Source organism: Passer montanus, unplaced genomic scaffold, assembly GCF_014805655.1.
Source record: "Passer montanus isolate IOZ18808 unplaced genomic scaffold, ASM1480565v1 scaffold63, whole genome shotgun sequence".
Lineage (NCBI taxonomy): Eukaryota > Metazoa > Chordata > Aves > Passeriformes > Passeridae > Passer > Passer montanus.
Genome location: NW_024371371.1, coordinates 1,766,111 through 1,789,517, shown reverse-complemented (window position 1 = coordinate 1,789,517; position 23,407 = coordinate 1,766,111). Strand labels below are relative to the sequence as shown.

General features: G+C 42.9%; 1 protein-coding gene across 3 annotated transcripts; it reads right to left on the bottom strand.

Moving 5' to 3' along the window:
• Positions 1-1,155: 1,155 nt before the first annotated feature.
• Positions 1,156-19,763, bottom strand: FAM168B (family with sequence similarity 168 member B). 3 transcript variants are annotated; one of them, XM_039728066.1, is made up of 7 exons: positions 19,628-19,763; positions 13,476-13,556; positions 9,512-9,595; positions 5,406-5,548; positions 4,316-4,493; positions 2,500-2,629; positions 1,156-1,228 (listed from the first exon to the last, which is right to left on the bottom strand). In XM_039728066.1, exons 2-6 carry the CDS (start codon positions 13,543-13,545, stop codon positions 2,517-2,519), a joined length of 588 nt encoding a protein of 195 aa, XP_039584000.1. In that variant the 5' UTR covers positions 13,546-13,556; positions 19,628-19,763; the 3' UTR covers positions 1,156-1,228; positions 2,500-2,516. The 3 variants fall into 3 exon arrangements, with proteins under 3 accessions (XP_039584000.1, XP_039584001.1, XP_039583999.1); XM_039728067.1 differs by having other exon boundaries at positions 19,566-19,633; XM_039728065.1 differs by lacking the exon at positions 19,628-19,763 and adding an exon at positions 19,278-19,511.
• Between the last annotated feature and the right edge of the window lie 3,644 nt (positions 19,764-23,407).

Sequence of the window (23,407 nt, the reverse complement as noted above, 5' to 3'; positions counted from 1 at the left end):
TTATTTTCATGAAAAAGAACCCCAAAACGAAACTGCTATTTAAACCCTCTATACTCTGGCAGCCCTACTACAGAGTATCCATAGTCCATACTGCAAGCAGATAATAAGGAAATTGTGTTAAAATGGTTTGTTCCCCTTTAACATACTCATCAGGCACACAAGCTTTCCTCAGAATAACATGCAGCTGAACTCTGTTGCAGAAAGCCCTTGCACTTCTTAAGTTTCTGGAAAGCAAGCTGGATCAACTGCACATATGTTTTCAACTGACTACAACATTCTTTAGGAAAAACAGCACGAATTTGCTCAACTGAGAACTAAAAGGAAGTGTTTTTCTATCAGTCTGTGTGGCAGTCTCACTTGGACACATCTTGCATTATCTGAAAGATAGTACTGGATAGAAATCTCCCCAGGACATGCTATTCATTCTGCAGGTGATACCACCTCCTACTATTCCTAAGAGCCAGTTTTGCCTCAAGGAAGTTTGCCTTATTTACTGGCACACACAGCATTACCTTTGTCATTTAATTCTGATCCTTAAGAACATCTGTATAACACTGATTCCATACAATGAAAATGAAAAGGTATGAAGTAAACTAATGGTGTGCGGGATGTCTACAGCTTGTCTGACTCATTTTCCAGTCACTCCAATTTATTAGCTGAATTTGAAAAGAACACATCACTTAAACAAAAATATGCCCCTTTTAAACTGGCAACTCCAACAACCTGAAACAGGCTGAAGCACTCGTCTAATGTGTGTTATGGCATTCTAGAAAGAAACTCACTTTCATGATTCTACCTTGTCAGACCCTGCATACATTACAACAGTGCATTAGTGATACAAGTTGTAAAATACTTCTCGGTTCCTTTGGATTTGCATATGATGGTTTTTGCATCAGTCACTGCAGGTAGATTGAGCAAGCTTTGTTTTTGTGTTTTAACATGCATTCAACTAGATATGGATCAGAATAAATTTATACTCCCTTTTTATCATTATAATTAGCTAAAAAATTGCAAGACAGTCCACAAAACAGGATTTGCTTTAAGACTAACTGCTGGAGTTCCAAGATGTAAGATATGCAGCACTGGAAAATCTTCAGTGATCAGGAATTAGTAGTGTTTAGCCAAGTGTTGAAAGCATTCAGAAGGAAAGTCCTGGTTGGAGGCATGAGGGCTTCAGCACCAACTTTTAAACCTCAATTTCTTGATTGCATATCTCCCATCTTTAAACCTACATTAAGAAGGAGAAAAGAGTGGGAAATACTCTCAATTAGGTGAAATACTATTTGAGTGTGGCAGAACACACCAACATTTCATGCACCACATACACCAACAAATGCCAAGTGTTAAAAAATGTTGCCCTAGCAGTTATCCTGCCACGTTTTGACATAAGAACACACTACATGGACTTGCTCTGGTCACATCCAGTCCAGCTTTCTGTCAGCACCACCATGGTTTTTAAAGTACAAGATGGAATATTGAGAAGGTATTTCATCCTAAATTTAATTACCAGCAGTCATGTGTTTATTAGCAGCATAATTTTCACTTCTTTTATTTGTGTAGTGTGAGACTCTTGGTTGAAATACTTCATGAGAAGCATTTCAGATCTGCAGACAGCTGTGTACCATCACAGCAAAATGAGAAATGGCTGCTACATTACTAACTCAAAGGGAATGGGCACCTGCAGTCTCAAACTCAGTACTTCTAACTGCTGAAACAGAAATCCAGAGGAAGTTAAAACAAAGTTTACTTTTTTGATAAACTAAATGGACTAAAAGTGAAAATGTTAAGTTCAGTTGGTCTGACAAGTCTCTAATTCAAATGAAGCTGTTTTCAACTCATGCTAAATAACCAAACAAACTAGAAATGAAGTGGGTATCACAAAAACATTAGTCCTCATGTCAGTTTGACACAGATTACAGCCCCAAAATCCATCCCACTTTATAGCAGATTTCAAAATGAAACTCCTTTTCTTGAAACCCACGATCTAAATTTTGGTTCACACTAAAAATGCTTTTTCCATGCTGACTGCATGAAGTATGAACTGATACTTACCTGAAACAAGAGTGAATATATGAAATTATCTCAAGGTTATCTGTTTCAGCAGCTTGTGACAAATATTCACCCTCTGAGCAAGGCAAAACACCTTGCCTACATATTTAGCCAATCACAGGTAATTTGACTACAAAGTCAAATACATTCAATTCAGGAATCACAGTACTGCTGAATTTAACAATTACCAGTAATTCCAAATTACTGCATATATATAATTCCAGATATATTTAAATAAGGCCAACTTAAGGCATATTTATCAGTCATGCATCATGAAAATGATTCATGACTTGTGAAGACACAGAGCACTCAAGAAACCCCAGCAGGATTTTTGAGTATTCCTGCTCAATTAGATTACTGCAGAAGCACCCCCGCATTGCAAAATACCCCCCAAAGAACCTGAAATGCTGTTGTCTGTAATAAAGATTAACTGCTTTCAATGCAACTTACACTGACTGCCAGGATGATCACCACTGAGGGGGCACATAACTATAGGTTGGTGTTCCTGGAGCCCGATACGTGGGCATAGTAACTGGATGAGGGGCTACTGGAGTTGGGGAATGAGTTGTCAACAAAGTACCTGCAATGAAGAGAACAGTTGTTCAGTAAGCAAAAATTCTACTAGAGAGGGAAAAAAAAAGGAGAGGGAAGAAAAATCTAAGTAATTTTAAAAGACAATTACAACTTACTGTTCTTCAAAATTACCAGTATTGTTTTGCATTCCAGTCCCAATCTTCTTCAAACCTTTATGCTGAGGGCCATTTTAGCCCAGTGGATGTTTAGGCCCATGCATACAAAGACATTCACTAGTCAAAAATAGCTCTAGCAGAAACCCTGCAACATAAGCAACTCTCCCCACAGCAGGCTTTACATGCCATTAAGAATATTTGATGGTAGAGATAACTTGACTGATAAATCAGAATAAATTAGTTCATGTTTGCATTATTACAAATAGGCTTTCCCCACAAAGCTTTGTTAGCTCAGTTTGCGACACCTAACCCCTCTAGTTTTGAAGTTTCTCAAATTAAATTTTAACTTTGACATGATAGAAACCAGACTCTCAAAACAAACTTATGGCTGTTTATTAGATTTTTAAATTAGCATCCCTTGAGTGAATGTGGAGTTTTCTTTGTGAGTTAACACCCAGTGAATAACAAAGCATGATACCCCCTCAGCAAACATTCAGAGATGACACTGAATTATTGATTAAACACCATTCTCTCCAAAACACTACCACCACCAAAAGACTGTGCCAGTAGGAAGTAGACATCCCCAACCATTCCCCATGACACAGAGGACCTGCAGGTAGTACAAACACATCAAGTGTTGTATCTCAAGACAAGGAAGGTCTGTGATATGACGGGTGAGCCCAGAACATGGCATTTTCCTCAGCTCTAAGAGGCTGCTGCTTTCAACTGGCACAGAGAAAAGGAGTGGGAAGAGGAAGCCACACTCTTGACACTGGTACGAGGAGAAACAAAGGGTACAAGACTAAGGGATATTCTATACAGATATGAAGAAAAACTGCTGCCCCATAATACTAACTCTGAAAAGAGGATGTGGTACCTCCATCCTTAGAGGTGATCAATGCACTGCTGAACAAAGCCTGACCTAGCTGGACTCACTCAGAAGTGCACTGAGTGCTGTGCCCAGCCCTGGGCCCTCAGTTTGAGAAGGACCTTGGGACACTGAGCACATCCAGAGGAGGCAGTGAGGCTGGAGAGGAGCTGGGAACACAAACCCTGAGAGGAACCCCTGAGGGAGCTGGGGGTGCTCCCCTGGAGAAAAGGAGACCCAGGGGTGCCCTCATCACTCTGCACAGCTCCTGAAAGGTGCCTGTGCTCAGCTGGGGCTGGGCTCTTTCTCCAGGCAGCACTGACACAACCAGAGCACACAGCCTCAAGCTGTGCCAAGGAAAATATAGGTTGGATATTAGGAAAAAAAATTTTCACAGAAAGTGATAAAGTTCTGGAATGGCTGCCCAGGGAGGTGGTGGAGTCACCATCCCTGGATGTGTTAAAAGAAACCTGGATGTGGCACTGGGTGCCAGGGTTTAGTTGAGGTGTTGGGGCATGGGTTGGACTTGATCTTGAAGGCTCCTTCCAACCTGGTAATTTTGGGAATTCTGTGAAGACACACAACCTGCACAAGTCCTTCTGAAGTGACATTTGCATGATTTTGTCAAGCGCACCTGTGGCATCACAGTGCTCCCCCTGGGCTCCAAGGAGAGCTCCACTGAGCAGAGGCCTGGTGTGTGTGCACCCACCTGCTGACATTGCCATGGTGGTCCCAGCCACCATGCCCATGGTGACCCCGTTCCCCCGGGGCGGCGGGATCGGAGCAGGGTACATGGTTGCTGGCATTCCATTGGGCTGCACGACTGTGGTGTGGTGGATTACGTGGGGTGGTGCTGCATACAAAGGCTGTGTGTAGTAAGTGCCTTGCTGTTGGAGAAAAAACAGAGTGTGAAGTAAATACACTGTATCTGCTGGGGAAGATAATGAGAGCTTCTTTCACAAATGTATCATAAAATAAGAGTATTACTCTAAATGCAATGAATTTACAGAGCAGAAGCTGAAACATTTACTGCAACTATTACAATTGTGTTTCACTTGCAATTTAACATTTTATCCCTTTTTAAGGCATTTAGGATAACATGTGAAGTAGGGATCTTAGTAGATGCTGACTGTATCTTCAACAATAAGGGCTCATGCGTCATTCACTCCCTTCCTTTTGATCCCTTTCATATATTAATCCATGACAGAACTTCTCATTGATTCACAACTTTTTATTCAGTTGCTTTCAGTAAAAGAATACAATGTTTTTGGCAAATCCAAGTACACTAAGCAGACTGAATAAAACTTGTTACATGCTTATTAATCCTCTTCAGCTACTGTTTACGTGCCAGGTGAGTTCCCACTAGACAAAGAAGGCCAACTTTTCCCTAAAATATCATATTTACTGAAGTGTCCTAATTCTATCCTTTGTAATAGTTTTCAACAGCTTCCGTACCATGCGACCTGGTAAACCCAAGTGAAATTACAACAGAAACTTTGTAACAAAAATTATGACAATTTTTACAAAAAAAACCCCAGGATACTGGTAGTTATAGGACCCAGCAGGTTCTCATAACTGCTGAATTTAGTGTCTCTTCAAAGAGTGAACACATTACCAGTAAATGCTGAGTAACTGTCAGGCAACAAAGGATGTAAAATTGAGCACACACTAAATCAGTGCATTAGGAATTCTTACTGCAGGTAGCTAAAAATCCTCCCAATGCCCGGAGAAATGAATGAGATGAAAAGTTAAGAGTTCACAGAGCTATGACAGAGGTGCCCACAGAGGCACCCACCTACCTGTGCATATGGGTTCTGCTGGGGGTAGGCACTTCGGACTGGGTACACAGCAGTCTGGTAGGGGTTGGGGGATGACGAGTAGGGCGGCACGGCCCCACTGGTGGGTGAACAGGACACTTTGTACGGGGTGCCTGGCGTGTAACCTGCAACAAAGCAAACTGCATTCAAACACTCCACACTTATCTTCCCAAAGGCAGCCACAATGGTTTTCATACTCCCCAACCCCATAAGCTGCATGGGAATACTTCATTTAGTCCCAATACCCAGGCACAAGGTCTGTCATTTGCCTAACACTGGCAGCAGCCTGGTTGTGTCAACTAAGGTAAAAGGTAACTTCAATTTATAACAAGTGTATACTTGCACAATTTATTTTTCAACTCTATGGATATGGGGCAAAAAGTGCATTTTCATAATAATGCATTAAATACCAGGATTTGGCATATTAGGCAGCACCCCTACATAGGGGGACTTGGCACATGTGTCAGTCAATTCTCCACACACCCCCAAATCATACTGGCAAAACACAGTAACAGTCAACTAACCTGCTGTAAGAGATGATACAGCACAAGAGTAAGAATTTCAAAAGCCAGAATCATCTATAAACCTCATGATGGATTTTCAGAGAGCAGAGACAAAACCTGTAACCTCTACTTCAACTTACCTTTATGTCTATTTATTTTCTGGCATTTTCTGAGCTGGCTAAAATAAACATGAAATGCTGTACTTTTAAAACACAAACACTGCAAAGTTCAGTGCAACTGCAAATTCAACCTGGAAGGCACTAAGATCCTTAAATCTTCTTTTTGAGTATTATACATGTAGACATATCCTTAAACATTACCTAAGAATTATTTTTATACTACTTCAGATGCCATCAGAATGTGGCTGGCATTCCTATTACAAGGTCTCCAAAATCAGCCTGCCTTTGTCAATGTTTGGAACTGTGGAATTTTTAGAGGGATAACTGCTGGTTCATACTGCCCAAAGACAGCTTTTCCATAATTTCTCCAGACATCAGACAAGTTCTCAGGGTCAGAACAAGGGCTTGAAGAGGCATGGAGGAGATTTGATATATTGATATACATCTATCGATATATAATTTTGATATATATATTTTCTATAATATATCTAATGTTTCTGCATGCTACACTCCCAAGGTTATTCCATGGCCAGAGTGGGAATATGAACCCCTCAGCAGCAGCATCCAACAGCTTTAATATTCAGGGTAGCACACAACAGGCATGACCAAGTCTGGAGAAAGCATCAAGGCTCTTGCCTGTGCTGCTGTGAAAAGATCTTGGATCTTGTGCAGGTCTACCACACTGGGAGACACAACGTCCACAATTCATAGGTAGCTGGAATTGAATAAACTAGTACCAGGGCAGTGCAAGAAAGAACAGACACTTGGTAACTACAGAAAAAAAAAAAGAGTATCAGAGTAGAGATTAGATTGATTTTAAAAACTGACTTCAATACAGAGAACAGATCTGAAGTTGCATAGCAGAGAGAATTTGTGGCATTTGTGCTGTCAAAAATCAGTCTGTGCAAACAGCATGATGACACATGACCTTCATTCTTCTTGAAGAAGTCTGGGCTTCTTTGCAATTTCATGACACCCTTCAAACTAAAAGCTGCTTAGCTAACAAAGAAATAGGTTGACTGTTTCTTTTTAATAGAATTTTTACCTTTAAAAAAGCTGTACCACAGCTCTTACTCTGAACTCCTGCTTTTAGAGATCCTAAGTATTTCACAGATCCAGCATGCTGAGGAAGTAACTTCTATTAGTATGGGGAGCTATTTGTGGTGAAAACCCCAGCTACAAAATGCTGAACATGAAGAATCACTACAACCATGTCCTCAGTGAAGCCACTTTCATTCTAATAACCCACTGATGCAGCTGCACAGGCAATTTCTCTTTCATTCTTGCAAAGTGGTAAATCTGCACAAGAGGTATTCTGCCATTGCATTCATTTTTTCTTCTCCATAATATGGAACAAAGACCTTAACAGGAGATGACAGGAGAAGTCAAAACCACAGTAAAGACAGGTACCTGTAAAAAAGCACCCTTTTGTAACAGCAGTGGCACAGCACATTCAAATACTGCTGTGTAATATGAATTTACAAAAGCTTTGATTCTACAAACAAGCTGTTACATCAGAAAGGTTAAAAAAAGATATAAAAACATCCCAGCTGTTAGGACAAAGTACTCCAAGTTGTTATCTGCCTGAATTAGAGGTCTGTACATTTTGAACTTTTGTTCACAGCTTGAAGAGCAGCTAAAAATGAAAGCTATTCTTAGTTCTGAAATAAAAGTGTACTTCCTATTCAACAGCAATAAAGACTAACAGTAGTAGTTTTTAAAAAATTTATGACATTCTATGACAGTATATGATTTTATGCATCTTTATTGCTTTTTCTTAGAAGTGAAAAGTTTCTTTCTTTGACTTTGGTATACAGCATGAGATATATTCCAAGATTAATAATGAAAACTAATATTACAACATGACTAATCTTTGCCAGAATTCCCACGATTTGTTAAATTGATTCCATGCAGCTTACCCTCAGCTTCCTGCACCAGGATTTGCAAACTGTAACCTGTACTAAGACTGGAGCTACCTTCAGTTACCTGCTCCTAGGATCAAAGCCTACAGCTCCTCCTCAGCACAGCTGCAGGATAAATGCAGGGCAGCACAGAAGGCAGTGAAACTGAAGGGCCTGACAGCAATAAAGTCAATAATAAAAGAGCTCCACCCTGATGGGAACTGCTCTCCCTTGAGCATGGCTCTTGGGGTAAGTCCTGGAGCAATCCTGTGCAGATGCAAGCTGGCATCCCCAGATGTGATACTGGCACAGTGGCAATACCCAGCATTTTTTTTAGTTTCTAGAACCTCTAACATTAATCTGTCTCCTTACTTTAAATTCAAGGCCAAAGACCAGACAAAGTGTGAGTTTGCACTCACTCTGCCTATAAGCAGCAAACTGAACAGTGACAGAGGTTGTACCAACAGAATCTCACACAGTTCCAAGGAAATCTACACGCTTTTAACAGGTTCTGCAGGCAAACATTTTACATGAGTCTTTTGTCTCAGTAATTGCTGCCGTCCTGAAGAGTCTCCTGGTAGTTAATGAAGTCCATCCATTATGAACACAACTTCAATGCCAAGCAAGCTCCCACAGCATAAGCTTCCCAATTTCAAGCAGTATCCTTTCCTACTGCCATGAATTACACAAGGGCATTCAGGGACAAACTTGGTTATGTGCCACATGCAGCTCTGGAAAACTGGCATGATACATGGGAGTGGAAGAGTTCTAAGGATGCCCAGCTTTGCATTACCAAAGCAATGTAAGGAATTCCTTCCTATACAAAATAACTATAGGGAGAATACTGTTGTATCAGCATGCTCCTGCTTTAAGTGGAAATTAAACACTACCAGCTTCAGTTTTGTTTCAAGGATTAGCACATTAAAATCATGTTCTACTAGTGAAAGCAGAACTACACAAAAATAACTCTGGTGAGTGCCTTGTTCTTCATGTCTGTTTTCCCACCCACCTTTTCCTAGGCTCATCCCATTCCCTTCCTTAAGTGACACACATGAAAGTGCAGTAACCTAAGTCCTTGTCCTGCATCCACAATGGTGAATCAGCTTTACCCAGCAACCAGGCTTTCCAGACCCTCAGCTTGTGCAAGACAATCCTCAGGGCAGAGAGAAGCCAGAAAGTTGAACTTGCAAAGATACAACTTAAAAAAGGATAAAAAAGAAAAAAATTTAAGGATAACAGACAGAAGAAAAAGCAGGAATCTGGAAATGACCAGAAGGATGCAAAGCAAGCAGAGCCATGAAAGCAGCAGTGAAGAGAAATGCAGTGCAAACCTCAAGGATAATCTGGAAATACAGAAAAAACAGCTAAAACCACAGCTGTTCCCTTCTTGAAAGGTGCATGCAGTGTGACTTAAGATTATAATATTTTTAATTTATCAGATGATTCCTTATGAGTCATGTTCAAGGTAATATAAAACTCATCCCACAGTAAAAGTGTTTTTGTGAGCCCCTGCTCTTGCTTCTGACCACTTGCAAAGGTCAGTTTCCTGCTGTGAGACCACGTACCTGTCTGGAAGGTAGGATTTGCTCCAGGATACATGTTGGGGGAATAGGCAGGAGCAGCCGCTGCATAGCCCATTGGGAAGCCAGCTAGGAGAGAACACACCACAGTTATCTTCTAGACTGACTTTACTCTCAAAGCTCTCATTGCACATGCTTTAACTGAGGCAAGCAAGCAGCCTTCAATCACAGCTCCTCACATAAAACACTGCAATCCACCAAGCCCCCTGCAGATGAATGCTAAGTGAAGAGAAGAGCTATGGTTTCACAAGCCCATTCTCTCTTACACCCCTCTTCCTGCCATCTCCGTTGGCCAAGTAACTCTTAAGTTAGTTGCAAAACCAAGTTTTGTGTAACTGTCCTGCACTCCTCCCCCCGGTGTGACACACAAACAATGCCTTAAGATTTTAGCTTTTGTGTTTTTAATGTATTTGTAATCCTGCAATTCTTTACTTTCTAACTCTAAGCTCCATATAGAGCATTAGCTACTGTCTTCACATTTTGGTCAGACACAACAATTCCTCTCCAGGCCTAGGAATCAAAGACACTTCCCAAGAGATGTAAACAAAATTGAGTTTGGGGGAGCAAACTGGGGGTAAATGACTTCATTACCTGAAGCTGTAATTGAAGATTAACCCCCAATATGCAAATGGACCAAACATACAAAAGTGTGAAAACCCATGACCCATGTTCCATTTTTCGGTGTAGCTCCTGGGGGGGCTTCAATTGCCCAAAATGTGCCTGAAGGCCCTTCAATAAATAGAACTGCTTTTTATTGCCTTAACAGTCTGGCTTCTGTTACTAGGTAGCCCCCAAAAAGGCATCACATACAGTACTTATCTGAATGGACTTTTCCACAGAAATAAATCCCTAGAAGTTAGAGTGACTCTGACTCTCCAGATCAGAGGTATCTCAAGTAGAAAGTACAAAGCAGTAGCAGCCCAAACTGCTTACTGAATCTGACATATATTTGCTACTACACTGGGTATCAAACAAGCTCCCCAGTTTCAGACACACACTGTGACAGCAGTAATGAGTGATTCACAGAGGTATTGAAAAATGACAGTGAAACACTTCTGCACCAGAGAACACTGTGATATACTCCTGTGTAAGGCACAGCACAGCATTAGCAAAAGCTTTTTACCTGAAAAACACAAAGCTTGCTCAGATTAAGTGAAATTTCAGAATTAATCATAGCTATTAGTTTTCCCAAGAACCTATTTACATTATTCAAATCTGTAAAACCAAGTAATGCCTGTATTCAGAAAGATGGAGTTACTACCTCATTCTGCTCTCTACTTATAAAGATTTCAGCTCCTTCAGATAAAAGGCAATTAATACTTCCATACCCACTGTCAGACTCAGAGCTTAGTTTTAAACTGCTGCTCAGATTTGAAGGGTTTTTATTCCACTATGAATCTCAGAGTCCTCAGCAATTCCTCCCAACAATAAGAATTACTTAGCTCAGGACTCTATATGCTAACCCAGTTTTGTACAGCACTCTGTAAACATATCAAGTGACATACACTTGGCACTACTATTAGGTGGTCAGCATGGAGAAGACTAAGAAAAGCCTTAGGCTTAAAAATCAGAGTTAAAAATAACATCTCAAACATCTCATAACAACTTTTCAGAGTGTAAATACCTCTTCAGTTTTCAAACTCACAAGCTGCTGGTGGAAAGCTTCAGTACAGCTTAACCTTACTCAAACACACCACACATCTGCAACAATGTGTGTGGGAAACATTTTCAGTCCTTTCCTTCCTCTTCACAGCTTCAGCTTCACTGAGGAGCACTGAGCTACTCAAGAAACAGGTGATTTGTGGAAAATGTAACTACAACAAGCAGCAGTTTTAGCTTCTACAGGGAACTTCCATCCATATGAGAACATTTGAATATTGATTTCTTGCTGATGTCAAACTATCCAACAGCCTAAAATAGGTGTAGCATAATATAAACAGTTATTAAATATGCAACAGCTTTAGAAACACATTGCCTTTCAGTAATGCATTCCACCTACTGCTGGGTTCCTCACTTTCTATCACCATGCAACCCATGTAAATGCAATGATTTAGAGAGGAGAATCTGCAGCTTTTAAATCAGGAGAAGCAAAGAAGGGGGACTTAGTCATGCAACATTTAAAAAAAAATCCTAAAATGCAAGTCTACTTTTCATTTTAGAGAATGTGCTTTGTATCTATCCCACAACCTTAAAGCCTGAACCAGGCAGCTCAGCAAACTATCTAATGGTGTAACACATTATTGACTAAGCTGAATTTAAGGGTCACAGCTGCACGAGCTGACCAACTGACTGCTGCAAGGGAGAACTCTAAGTAACCACACTGCAGCATGACATTTAAGGCACTTCTGCAACAATTCTATCTCAATTCCATATATTTTGGTTATGCAGACTGGCAGATATGAAGTATTTATATAGTCTAGTATATATAATGGTAGAATAAAAGATTAGAGATTATAATGTTGTTTAAACTGCTATTTATGAATCTACAACAGTATTTTTTCTTAAGTAAATTAAGGTACAACTTGGTTTATAGACAAAAGCCTCAATACAATATGTAGAGGCTTATAAACACAAATCAGAACCTGGTTACTAAAAATTTGAGTTATGAAAATTAATTGAGCTAAAGATATGAAGTTATATTCAAACAATCCATAATAATCCATAATAATCTTTATCTAAAGCATAAGGCTGGAAAAAACCATCTATTATAAATACAGAAATAACTGTCCATACATTATATTAATTAGTAAGCCTCTGCTGCTTGCCTTATTATAAGATTACTACAGCTTTTATAACTCAGAGAGTAAAACCATCATGCAGGACTTATGGTTACATAGTGTCAGCTTTACCATTTATTACTGCACCATTTCAGCCACTCAACAGACCTAAAAACATTTAAACACATTTTGTGTTTCCCTTATAAATACTGTAGAAATCAAGGAAGGTAAATTAGTTTGAGGAACATGAAAAGCAAAAAATAAAATGCTTTTGAGACAATCAAGCCAATGAACAGAATTCATTCATGCAGGACTATTTAGAAGGAGGAACAAAGAAAAGTAGAACAGGAAAACAAATTCTAGTGCATTACCCAAGGTGAAAAACAGATTTAAGAATGGTAAATACCAGTAGGAAAATATAGTACAGTTACCAAGAATATAAACAGTAACAGCAGAATAATTTCTGCCTCTCAACACAGACACCAACTAAATCACAAAACTGCCTCCCTGTAAAAGCGAAAGAAGTTTGACTTCTTATGAAATACAAAGCTGAGCAGAAAAGACCCTGCAGCCTCTCCCAGGATGGAAATTCCCTTCTGTCAGAGATAAGAGAAAAAAAAAAAGACAGCATCAAACTTGCAATGTCTCCCAGAGGCACACAGGCTTCCCCTCAGCCTTCCTGGAAAGTTCTGTCCAAATCTAATTTTGCCTCATCCGACTTTTAGACTATGGAGACATCAGAAATGAAGCCTCCTTGCACGTACATTAGGAGATAGGCAGGGGAAACCTAATGAAAAACTCTAAGTCAACGAGAAGCAGATAAAACAAGAAATTAAATGTACTTTTGTTTCAAAAACATTTTTGGCCATTTTCTTGGTGCCACCTTTGATGCCATGCTTTGGGCAGTCAGAGAACAGACAGCATGAACAAGAATTAGAGGATAGAAAGGTTAACAGTGCCAGTCAACTGGCAGCAGAAATAGATTGCCTCCTCTTCTTGCAGGGCGTAATTATTAGAACTCCTAAAATAAGCTGCATTGGAAGAGATACTGAAGTTAGAAATATAACAGAAGAAATAACATCACTCTTGAAATGTCACTTTTTAAAATTAAAAGCAACCTCACCCCAATCCCAAAACAGATTTACATGAAGGCATTCATAAGTGACTATTCCATCTTGACCATGAGCAAAGAGCAGTGTAACCAAAACTCATCAGAAAACTGAGCTGCTTACCTGGATAACCAATTCCTTTGGCATTTGCATAGGGAACCCCAGAAGATCCAGGGCTATACACAGGATTCATGATTTCAGTAACTGAATCAGGAAATAAAGAAAAAGAAAATCAGTATTTACTAAAGTACAGGGAAAGCTTGAAATCTCAACAACTAACGTGAAAGTGGAAACAAGGAAGCATACTGGAAGAAAATGTAACAAATTAAAAAAGCAGCAATTCCACTACTTCTCAACATTAAAGTTGTAGCTACAGGCAGGAAAGAATCACTGCAGGAAGAAGTTTCAAAGCATCCCAACCCTCAATCAGCCAGAGAATGTCTCAGGAATGAAACATTCCCTGTTGTGGAGCACGCTTTCAAAATATTTCCATAGCCCAGAGCTCCCCCGTGGTGTGCAGATCCAAACCCACTGCAGGGGCTCTCCTGTGCTGGACTTCTCTCCTCCTGCCATCTGTCAATCACTCAGCACCTCCCCACCATTTATCAATCACTCAGCATCTCTGCATTTATCAATCACTCAGCATCTCTCTGCATTTATCAATCACTCAGCATCTCTCTGCATTTATCAATCACTCAGCATCTCTCTGCCATCCACCAACCTTGCTTTCTTCCCAGTTCTTTCCTGAAGCCTCCAGCCAAGGGATGCAAATAAATACTCATAAATACTTACTGGCACTTGGAGCCTGGCATCCCAGTCCTTTACTATCAAACATTCAACTGCTACAGAAGCAAGTGGCACAAAACTGTGCATTCAGCCAGCCAGCCCACATCTCTGTCTTTGTTTACTTCCTGCCAAGTTCTTCAGAGCCTATGACAAACTGACAGTCTTGTCCAGTCATTTCTGAATGATGCACTCACACAAAAACCAGGCTCCCACAGCCAGCATCACCCACAGGAATAAAACCAAATCCTGTTTTAAAAAGAACTTTGTATGCAAACACCAAGGAAAAGAAAATTGCACTGAAGATGTTTCTCAAGTGCCTCATACAGAAATGCTGTTTGTAACAACTATTCCAGTATTTTAGGAAAAAATCGTCATATTTAAAGCTCAGTATCTTCAATCATCTGATTTTCTGCATATATAGGTAGATAGATATACACAGATCTCCCACTTCACAGGGGAGGTTTACAGTGATATGTGAATAGGGTGGCTGGGCACTGAGCAGGCTCCCCAGGGCAGAGCTCACAGCCCCAAGCCTGACCCAGCTCAAGGAATGTTGAGCTCTCAGGACATGGTGCAATTCTTAGGGTGCTGTGCAGGGCCAGGAGCTGGACTGATTGTCCCTGTGTATCTTTCCAACTCAGGACATTCAATGATTCTGCCTGCAAGCACCCAAGACAGAAAGTCTGGTTTCAGAGAGTGTCTTTCTTATTAACTGCTAATAGCTGACACTTGAACTTCCTCTTCTACATCTGGAGATGCTGCCTAACTTAAACCAACTGGATGTTAAGCAGTTAAACACAGTTTAAGGAAATTTTGTAAATAAAATTTAGGTAACAAGGAAGTTTAATTACACATGCACTATCTTAGATCCAGGATATGTTATGGCAGGAATCCAAGTGGAGTTTATCAGTATAGCTGCACTGATAAACCCAGGGCAAGTGACTCTATAAAGCACAAATAGTTTGCTTTTTAAAGGAACACTAAAACCAGCTCTGTGCCAAGAGAATTAGCAGCACCTGGTACACAACAGATATAAAACTGCCATTTGTGCAAAATTAGGAATCAGTAAGTGCTGTCAGAAAGTTTATAATCAGGTTTCATAAAACACTCCAAGTCAATATAAGACAATTACAAGATTCATCAGTTCCTTGGACTTCCTCCTTTCACTTTCCCACAATTCTAACTAACAAAGAATTGCCTTTTTTGTTCAGATCCATATGTGATTACACATCAAGAAAACAGAATCCACTGAGTTACAAACCAAACAAGCTGCCATTTACATCACTTGGGATGAATAAAGTTCCCCAGAGCAGCATGTTTTAATCACCTGACCCACATCTAGAGCCATTTGAAACAAATCTCTTTGAAAATGTTCTACAGCACGCTATACTTCAAGAATAAAAAAGTGCTTATAGTGCTATATTCCACTGAAGCCCTGTGGAGTTTTAGCAGCATTAACTCTGTGCCATAATCAACAGGTGCATTTTGCTGGACCAGCATTTTCTGCATTTTCTTTTAGCAAGGCTGCTCTTTTCTTCCCATACTTTCTTCAGTGTATCCTTCTCCCTCAAGTCTAATTCTCACCTACTTGAAAACTTTCAATCTGTTCCCTTTATATCTCCCTGCACTTTCTTCTCATGTGCATTTCTGCTTCTCTTTCAAGGCTGATTGAAACATTTTGTCACATTTTGTCTCTAAATTTACAAAATCCTTAGGGGCTCAAGCTCCACTTCTGTTTCAGCATTTCCCACTTATGGGGTTAAAGCCTTAAACCTTTCCACTCAAATAACACAGTGCTCTCCCACACCCTCATATCCCACAAATGTGCTGCTCCTCCTTGCAGTCCCTACAGCAATCAGGAGAAAAATCTCTGGAACCATCTCACCATTCTGAATGGCAGTGAACAAAAAGAACTGTCAGGTGGAAAATCAGCAAGGGCCTTCTGTGAATATTTAGGCAAAATACACCAAAAAAAATTCCAACTATTAGAAATATCAGTAGACAAGGACTGCAGAACAACACATGGACATACACTATGGGAGATGGCCTAAAGAGAAGCCACGCAAAAATGAAGAGGTAGAGGAAATGGATAGAAAATGTCAGACAACACAGACCTGATCTCAAAGGAAGTACAGACTGACAGAGAGGAACTCCACTTCAGTAAGGGGGGAAAAACCCTAATGACACTGGAAGCCTCAAGCTGTTCACTTCCACTACAAATGAATCCATGCTTCCAACTTCACATGTGTACACACACACAAATTAATTCAACTTTGGTGGGACAGGGATGTACTTTCACCACTGACAGACAAGTCAGAGCCACCAGCCTACACAAAGTGCTCACAGTCTGTAAGGCAGACTAAATGTCAGACCACTTCTAATTAAAAATAATTCTTTTCAGGTCTGCTCTGAAGGACCCAACATGTGTAAGTATAATTATGTAGTATTACCCAGTGGTTGCAATCATCCCACTCTTACCGTAATTGTACTTGGAAGGGAATCTGTTACACGGAGATGTGGAACCTTGCAGTCCACTTCCCTGGAATGCCCCAAGTCCACATCAAACACTAGGGAGGATTGGAATAAAGGGAACCTAAAGAATCAGTGTCTTTCAACTGCTTTGTTGGCATTCCCTCCAAAGCATTCTCATGTTAATGAATATGCAAATAAGTGTCTACAGTGCATCATCTGTATATAAATTGCACAGAGCTAACTGTATACGAATTACCCTTTCAGCTGAAATGAAGGCAATCATACTTATTAAAGATGCTCTGATTAAAGAGTGCACAAGGATGCTGGGAAGTGCAAACCTTCACCTTTCACTCTTGCTAAAGCCAGGCAATCAAACTCATTTTCCATCAGGCCTGTTAGATCTCATCTTGGTGCAGACAGCAGGACAACCATCCTCCTCTGAAACCCAGGTTTTGGGAAGCTGAGCACAAAGGCCAACCACTGCTAATGCTGTAGCACTCCCGGTTGGATCTCTTCTGCACACAGCTTTTCCTGAAACACTCAGGACAACATGCTTCTAGGAAACTCTGCTTCTAAAAATCATTTCAGAGATGAATGTAAAAACCCACAGATCAATGCAAACACTGGGAGACAAACTGCACATTCCTTTGCAACACATGTATTTTCTTCAGAATAAGATCTACCAAATGCCATTTAATGCTCTTTTGATGACAACTCCATCACAAGAGCTGGGGAGGAATCTCCAAGTACCTGGGCAGAAGCACACTACTGTGGCCCAGCAATGCTTTCCTTCTAGGATCTCAAGCAGACTCACACACACCAAGTCACTGCAGTGTTTAACATCGATCCATTCTGGAACACTTTCAGAATGTCATTTGCCATGAAATTGTACAAATGACCCAATTTGCACTTGCTAAGTTACTTACCATCTTAGTAACACTCCACATTTTACCCGTTTGACTTCCAGTCAAAGCATAATACAAGTAAAATACATAAGTGCCTGGTAATGTAAAAGAAGTAATTTCCACTGCTAAGTAACAAAGAAAATAGTTCATGACACTTCAGCTCTTCAAATAACTGACAATTAAAGTCTCAGTTACACTATGTTCTGTTAAACCTTCAGCCCCAAACAGGCCATTTAATGTAAATCCAAGGCCAAACAACAGGCACTTTTCTCACAATCAGTTAAAAAAGGGGGGCTTATATTATAAAGACCAAAACAAGGCATCCCATGCTGTACTGGTACCAGCAGGTAGTACTTAATTAATTCTATTCATCCAAAGACCTCAAAAAAAGTCGCTGCATTTTCCCAGGAAGGAGGGGAAGCCTGTTCAGGTGAGGGCAGGGGTTTATGGCAGCCCAGGACTGCAGGCAGCTGGAATCAGTGCTCACAGAAGTGCCATGCAAGCAATCCCTGCACTGGAACCCCTCACCAGGCTAGGGCAGATAAACTGCCTGCCAGGATTCTGGCTCTGCTGGAGGAATTCTGGATAAAGGATTTGGATTTTGGATAAAGTTTCCATCTGTCAGCTTGAGAGACACATCCCCCGATGTGTCTCTGAGACACATCCCCCGATGGCCAAGACCAGTTCCAGAGCAAGGAAGGGAGCAGGACTGGACAGTGACAGCACAGACTGAGGCTGCAGAACCACAGCCTAGAAAAGCACAGCTAACAACTCTGCTCAAAGCTCACACACAAAGTGAAACACAAAGCTGGAACTCTCATTCCCATGCAAGTCTTCCTCCCCTGCTTGAGTTACAAGATATCACAGAGAAACAATAAGACACCTCCAAGCACTCTACGTTTTGTGTGCATGCCTTCTTTCCTAAGGCTAAAACAGGAATGGAGCAGTTTAGGCTTTTTAATCCTTTCTAGTGAATACAACTCTCACCTGCAAGCCTGATCTACACCAAGAGTTTGTGAAGGGTTTTTTCCTACGTAAAATACACCTACATTAACACCAACACTACCTGTACTCAGTGTCAGTAAGGATGGAGACAAAGTGATTAGATGTGAAAGACTCAACAGTTTCACATGGCATTCACACAAAGAAAACCTACACTAAAAACATAACACGAAGATCCCGACTGTGGTGCAACTTTATTTGTGCATTGTGGTATTGCTCTAGTCTTCAAAATATCCCAGAACATTACCAAAACCTTCTTTTCTTAAAAAAAAACCTTCCAACTTACATAAATATTAAACAAACTGCACAGTATTTCTCAAAGCCTACAATTTCTGTTGTTGCTATGGCACAAGGGGATAGAGGTTGCCAGCTCCAATCCCTGCATCTCCTGTGTAACTTTGAATTTGTGGGTATTCTCACCTCAAACAAGTCCTCAAATCACCAAGTCCTTACTGTAAGAGTCATAGAAGCCTGTCTATCGCCAAATTTAGGGGAAGTTCATCAATTATGAGAAATAATTGATGAAATAAGGGGAAAAAAATCAAATTGATAAGAGTCATAGAAGCCTGTCTATCGCCAAATTTAGGCGAAGTTCATCAATTATGAGAAACAGGGGAAAAAAATCAAATTGGAAGAGTACAGCCTCACTACATGAAGGAATTATATTTCGAACTTGTATTTAGCCCCAGAGCTCTGCTTCTTCCTAAAGTCCTATAAAGCACTTTTTCATTAAACTAATTTTCAATTTATTCCCTATTACCTTCTGAAATAACGTGAAACTGTCGCAGACCACAAGGAACACAGAATTTCCCAAAGCCTCCAGAGCCCTCCTCCGTCCCAGAGTTAAAGTGTGCCATTACCACCCCAAAGGCGCAGGAGAGGCTGCGTTCTACCCGCCTGCAACTTTTCGTGACACTGACAATTGCACATCCTGCAGCAAAATCGCACCGGAGCCGACAGAAAGCCTGCTCGCAGGAGGGAACACGCACACCGCCATCCAGCACTCAAGAACAAACCACGCTTCACAGGGATGAATGCAAAAACCCACAGGTCGATGCAAACGCTACGAGACAAACTGCGCATTCCTCCGCAGCACATGTACGTTCTTACTCCTGATTTCCACAGCCGTGCGGACACGCTATGGGGACAAGATCTGCCCCTGAGAGCGGGCTGGCTGCCCTCATCGAACCCCCGACTTTTCACCTTTCACCACCCGGCTGCTGCTTCCACGGCTCCGAACGATGCAGAAAAGCCCCGCACGCCCCGCTTGCGCCTCCTCCCCTTCAGCCTCACCGGAGGGCGCGGAGCCGGCTCCGCTGCCCGCCGCTCACAAAGGTACCGGGCCCGCCCGGCCCGCGCCCCGCGGAGAGCGCGCCCGGAGCCCTCACGACGCCGCGCCGCGCTGCCGGCAAGTTCGCAGCCGGACGATGCCGCGCTGCCGCCAGCGCCGCACCGCACAACTGCGCACCGACCGCCCTGACGTCACGTCCGCGCGGCCGGGGAGGGGCGGCGGTCACGCGTGCGGAAGGCGCGGGCACGTGACGGCGCGGCGCCATGGCGGGCGGGGCCTGCGCGGCCCGGCCCCTCAGAGGGAGCGGCGCTGCCCGCGGCTCTGTGGGAGTGGAAGATGCTGCTAAAGGGGCCAGCGGAGTGGTGTAACCGCTCGGCTCAGTGTCCCAGGCAGCCTTAATGGCTGCGTAGTTCAGTGAAGCACCTGCCAGTCCAGCCCGATGGCACTACCCTCAGCCTCGGGTTCACGTCCATAAAACCAATCCCGTGTGGCACATATCCATAAAACCAATCCCGTGTGGCACAGCAGCTCACGGTGCGGGAACTGAGGCTGGCTGGCACGGTTCTGGAAGTGTCACCTAGTTCTCACATCTGTTTTTTGAAAAAAAAATCCCGTTTCCATGAAAACCTCTCCAAGTCAAACAGGGTTCGGGAGCTGCGCAGAGCCTTTAGAGCCGCTCCTTTCATGCGGAGTGTGCCAAGGATCAGGGACAGCTGCTGAGGAAACAGCCAGAGCCTGAGCCTGAGGGTCTGTGTGAGCTGAAATTTAGGGAAAAGAGGGTTTAATCCAGGATTAAACATTCCCTCCAAGGGTGCCAGCAGCCTAGTAAGGCACTCCTGCCACTGTGGAACACCTCCTTAAAACCTCTGCTTTCCCAACAGTTTTTGTTTGAACCCAGGAAACTTTGCTAGAAGTTTGAACTGCACCAAGCTACGTACAAAACTGAAACGAAGAGCACAGTGAATTAAAACAGATGGGATTTATAAGAGAGCTTTGTAACTAATTCTGCATTCTCCAGGTGATGGACGCGAGCCAGCCCTGCAAGTGTTACACCTGCCTGGCTCTGTCAAGGTGTGATCCCAGACAAAGCACTCGGAGCTCCCATCTCAAGAGAGCTAAAATTGACCTTTTAATTACCTGCTGAGGGTGGCCAAGGCAGCAGTGAGGGGCAGGTGGATTTAGCCCAGAACCTGTGGGCATTCCTGAACAGGGCAGCACTGGAGAGCTGAGGGACAGCTGAGCAGGACTGACATTGCTGACCCTCCAAAACTGGAGTGAAATGGGGTGGGAAGAGGAAGCCACACTCCTGACACTGGTATGAGGAGAAACAAAGGGTGCCAGACTAAGGGATATTCTATACAGATATGAAGAAAAACTGCTGCCCCATAATACTAACTCTGAAAAGAGGATGTGGTACCTCCATCCTTAGAGGTGATCAATGCACTGCTGAACAAAGCCTGACCTAGCTGGACTCACTCAGAAGTGCACTGAGTGCTGTGCCCAGCTCTGGGCCCTCAGTTTGGGAAGGACCTTGGGACACTGAGCACATCCAGAGGAGGCAGCGAGGCTGGAGAGGGGCTGGGAACACAAACCCTGAGAGGAACCCCTGAGGGAGCTGGGGGTGCTCCCCTGGAGAAAAGGAGACCCAGGTGTGCCCTCATCACCCTGCACAGCTCCTGAAAGGTGCCTGTGCTCAGCTGGGGCTGGGCTCTGTCTCCAGAGGAAGAACCAGAGGGCAAGCTGCACCAAGGAAATTTAGGTTGGATATTAGGAAAAAAGTTTTTTTACAGAAAGAGTGATAAAGTTCTGGAATGGCCGCCCAGGGAGGTGGTGCAGTCACCATCCCTGGGTGTGTTTAACAAAGCCTGGATGTGGCACTGGGTGCCAGGGTTTAGTTGAGGTGTTGGGGCTGGGTTGGACTCCATGATCTTGAAGGTCTCTTCCAGCCTGGTCATTCTGGGGATTCTGTGAAAACACTCACCTGGAGCTGCACACACCTGTGGGAAAGGCCCAAGCAAGCCAACACTCACAGTGCCCAACAGCTGTCAAAGAAACAGAATTTTATGATGGCTGAGCAGAGGGGATTTGTCCTGAGAAGTCAGTGCAAATAGCATCACTGGCTCTGGGAGCTCCTGGCAAGCACCACGACTGACACCACCAAAGAGGGGCTGCTGGCAGCACAGCAAACCCATTTTTGTTGGTCCTGGGCTGCACAGGAATGCATAAACCAGGGAGAGTCACACTGGCAGCAGGCACAGACAGCTGGTGACAGGTAAAAGCTCCGTGGCCCAGTGCCCTGGCCCTGCTGAGCCCTGGTGATGTCCCTGGGCTGCTGGAGCAATCCACAAATGTGGGTAAATCAACACCCTCAGCCCCAAGGAGAGAAGTGAAGGATGCCAGGCCGTGCTTTGCTTACAGAAGGCCCCATACAAGCAGTGGAGCCCTGGGCAGCACACAGCCCACACAGATGAGCCTGGCACCCAGAGGGATGTGTGTGACCCCCTGAGGTTACAGGGGGCTCAGGAGGCAGGTGAGCTCAGCTTTCACTGGTGTTTCCCTCACTTAGGGGTGTGCAACACCATGAACACCCCACGAGTTACCCCACTGTTAAAACCACAGGGCTGCTGGTCTTTGTGCCAGACAGAATTCTGCAAACTGCTGTAAGTTCAGCTGTAAGTTCCAGCTTGTCTCCTGGTGTAATTCCATACATCACAACAGGAAATATCCCAGCCCAAACAAAAACCTGATACCAAAGAGATGACAAAGCAGCACTCTGAGCTCTTACACCCTGGCAGCACATTCAGAAGGCAATCTCTGTCTGGTTTGTGCAATTATTAGTCCAATCTATTAACTACAGATCAGTTGTGTGGTGCACAACCCCTGTCAACCAGGCAAATACTCACACATAAATGTGGTTGGAAAAAATCACAGTAAAATGGATATTATTGTTAAAAATGAATAAAACTGGAGACCTTCTGATACTTCCCTTGTGCAGTGTCATATTTTCAGTAGTAAAATAGTAGAGGTGATAATGTTCTCTGTAGGAGAAATGCAAATAGATTCTCAGCTTGCTGACATTTATAACAGGTAGGGCAGCTTACACTTTTCTGATTATCCTCAAATGCCTCCCTCTCGTTGTAGCACACTTCCCAGAAATGTGAGCTGACATTCATCCCTCATGCTGGTCACCTGCAGAGGAATCTTGCAGTAAATGGCAGCTACAGGACAAGAAGAATGGTACCATTAATACCTCAGCAGGAATGGGCAGGAAGGGGACTCAGAAATTGTGTCATGAGCCCTTCTGAGTGGGGTTTGTGGGAGGGGAGAGGGTCTGTCTGGGGGATCAGAGGTCACCACTGCTGCAGTGGCACCAAGAGCTGCTTGCAGAGGTGTGGGGGTGACCCTGCAGTGTCTGTTGGGGACTCAGTTTGCAGTAATGAGCCTGTGGAAACAAAGGCACTGCAGGGAGTTGTGCCATCTGCACTGAGGTGATACTTGCTCCAGGATGATTCCCTGTGTTTTGTGGGGTTTTCCAGAGTATTTGAAGCACCCAACATCCCTCTGTTCTGCACGGTAAGATCTGGCTCCCTTGGAATTGC

Bases quoted from the DNA above. Each gene is read 5' to 3' on its own strand.
- FAM168B (XM_039728065.1), bottom strand. From the start codon at position 19,374: ATGGCACACTTTAACTCTGGGACGGAGGAGGGCTCTGGAGGCTTTGGG. The intron at 9,596-13,475 runs GTAAGCAGCTCA...GTTCTCTCCTAG, and splicing joins CAAAGGAATTGGTTATCCAG to CTGGCTTCCCAATGGGCTAT. The intron at 4,494-5,405 runs GTAGGTGGGTGC...TTTCTCCAACAG, and splicing joins AGCAGAACCCATATGCACAG to CAAGGCACTTACTACACACA.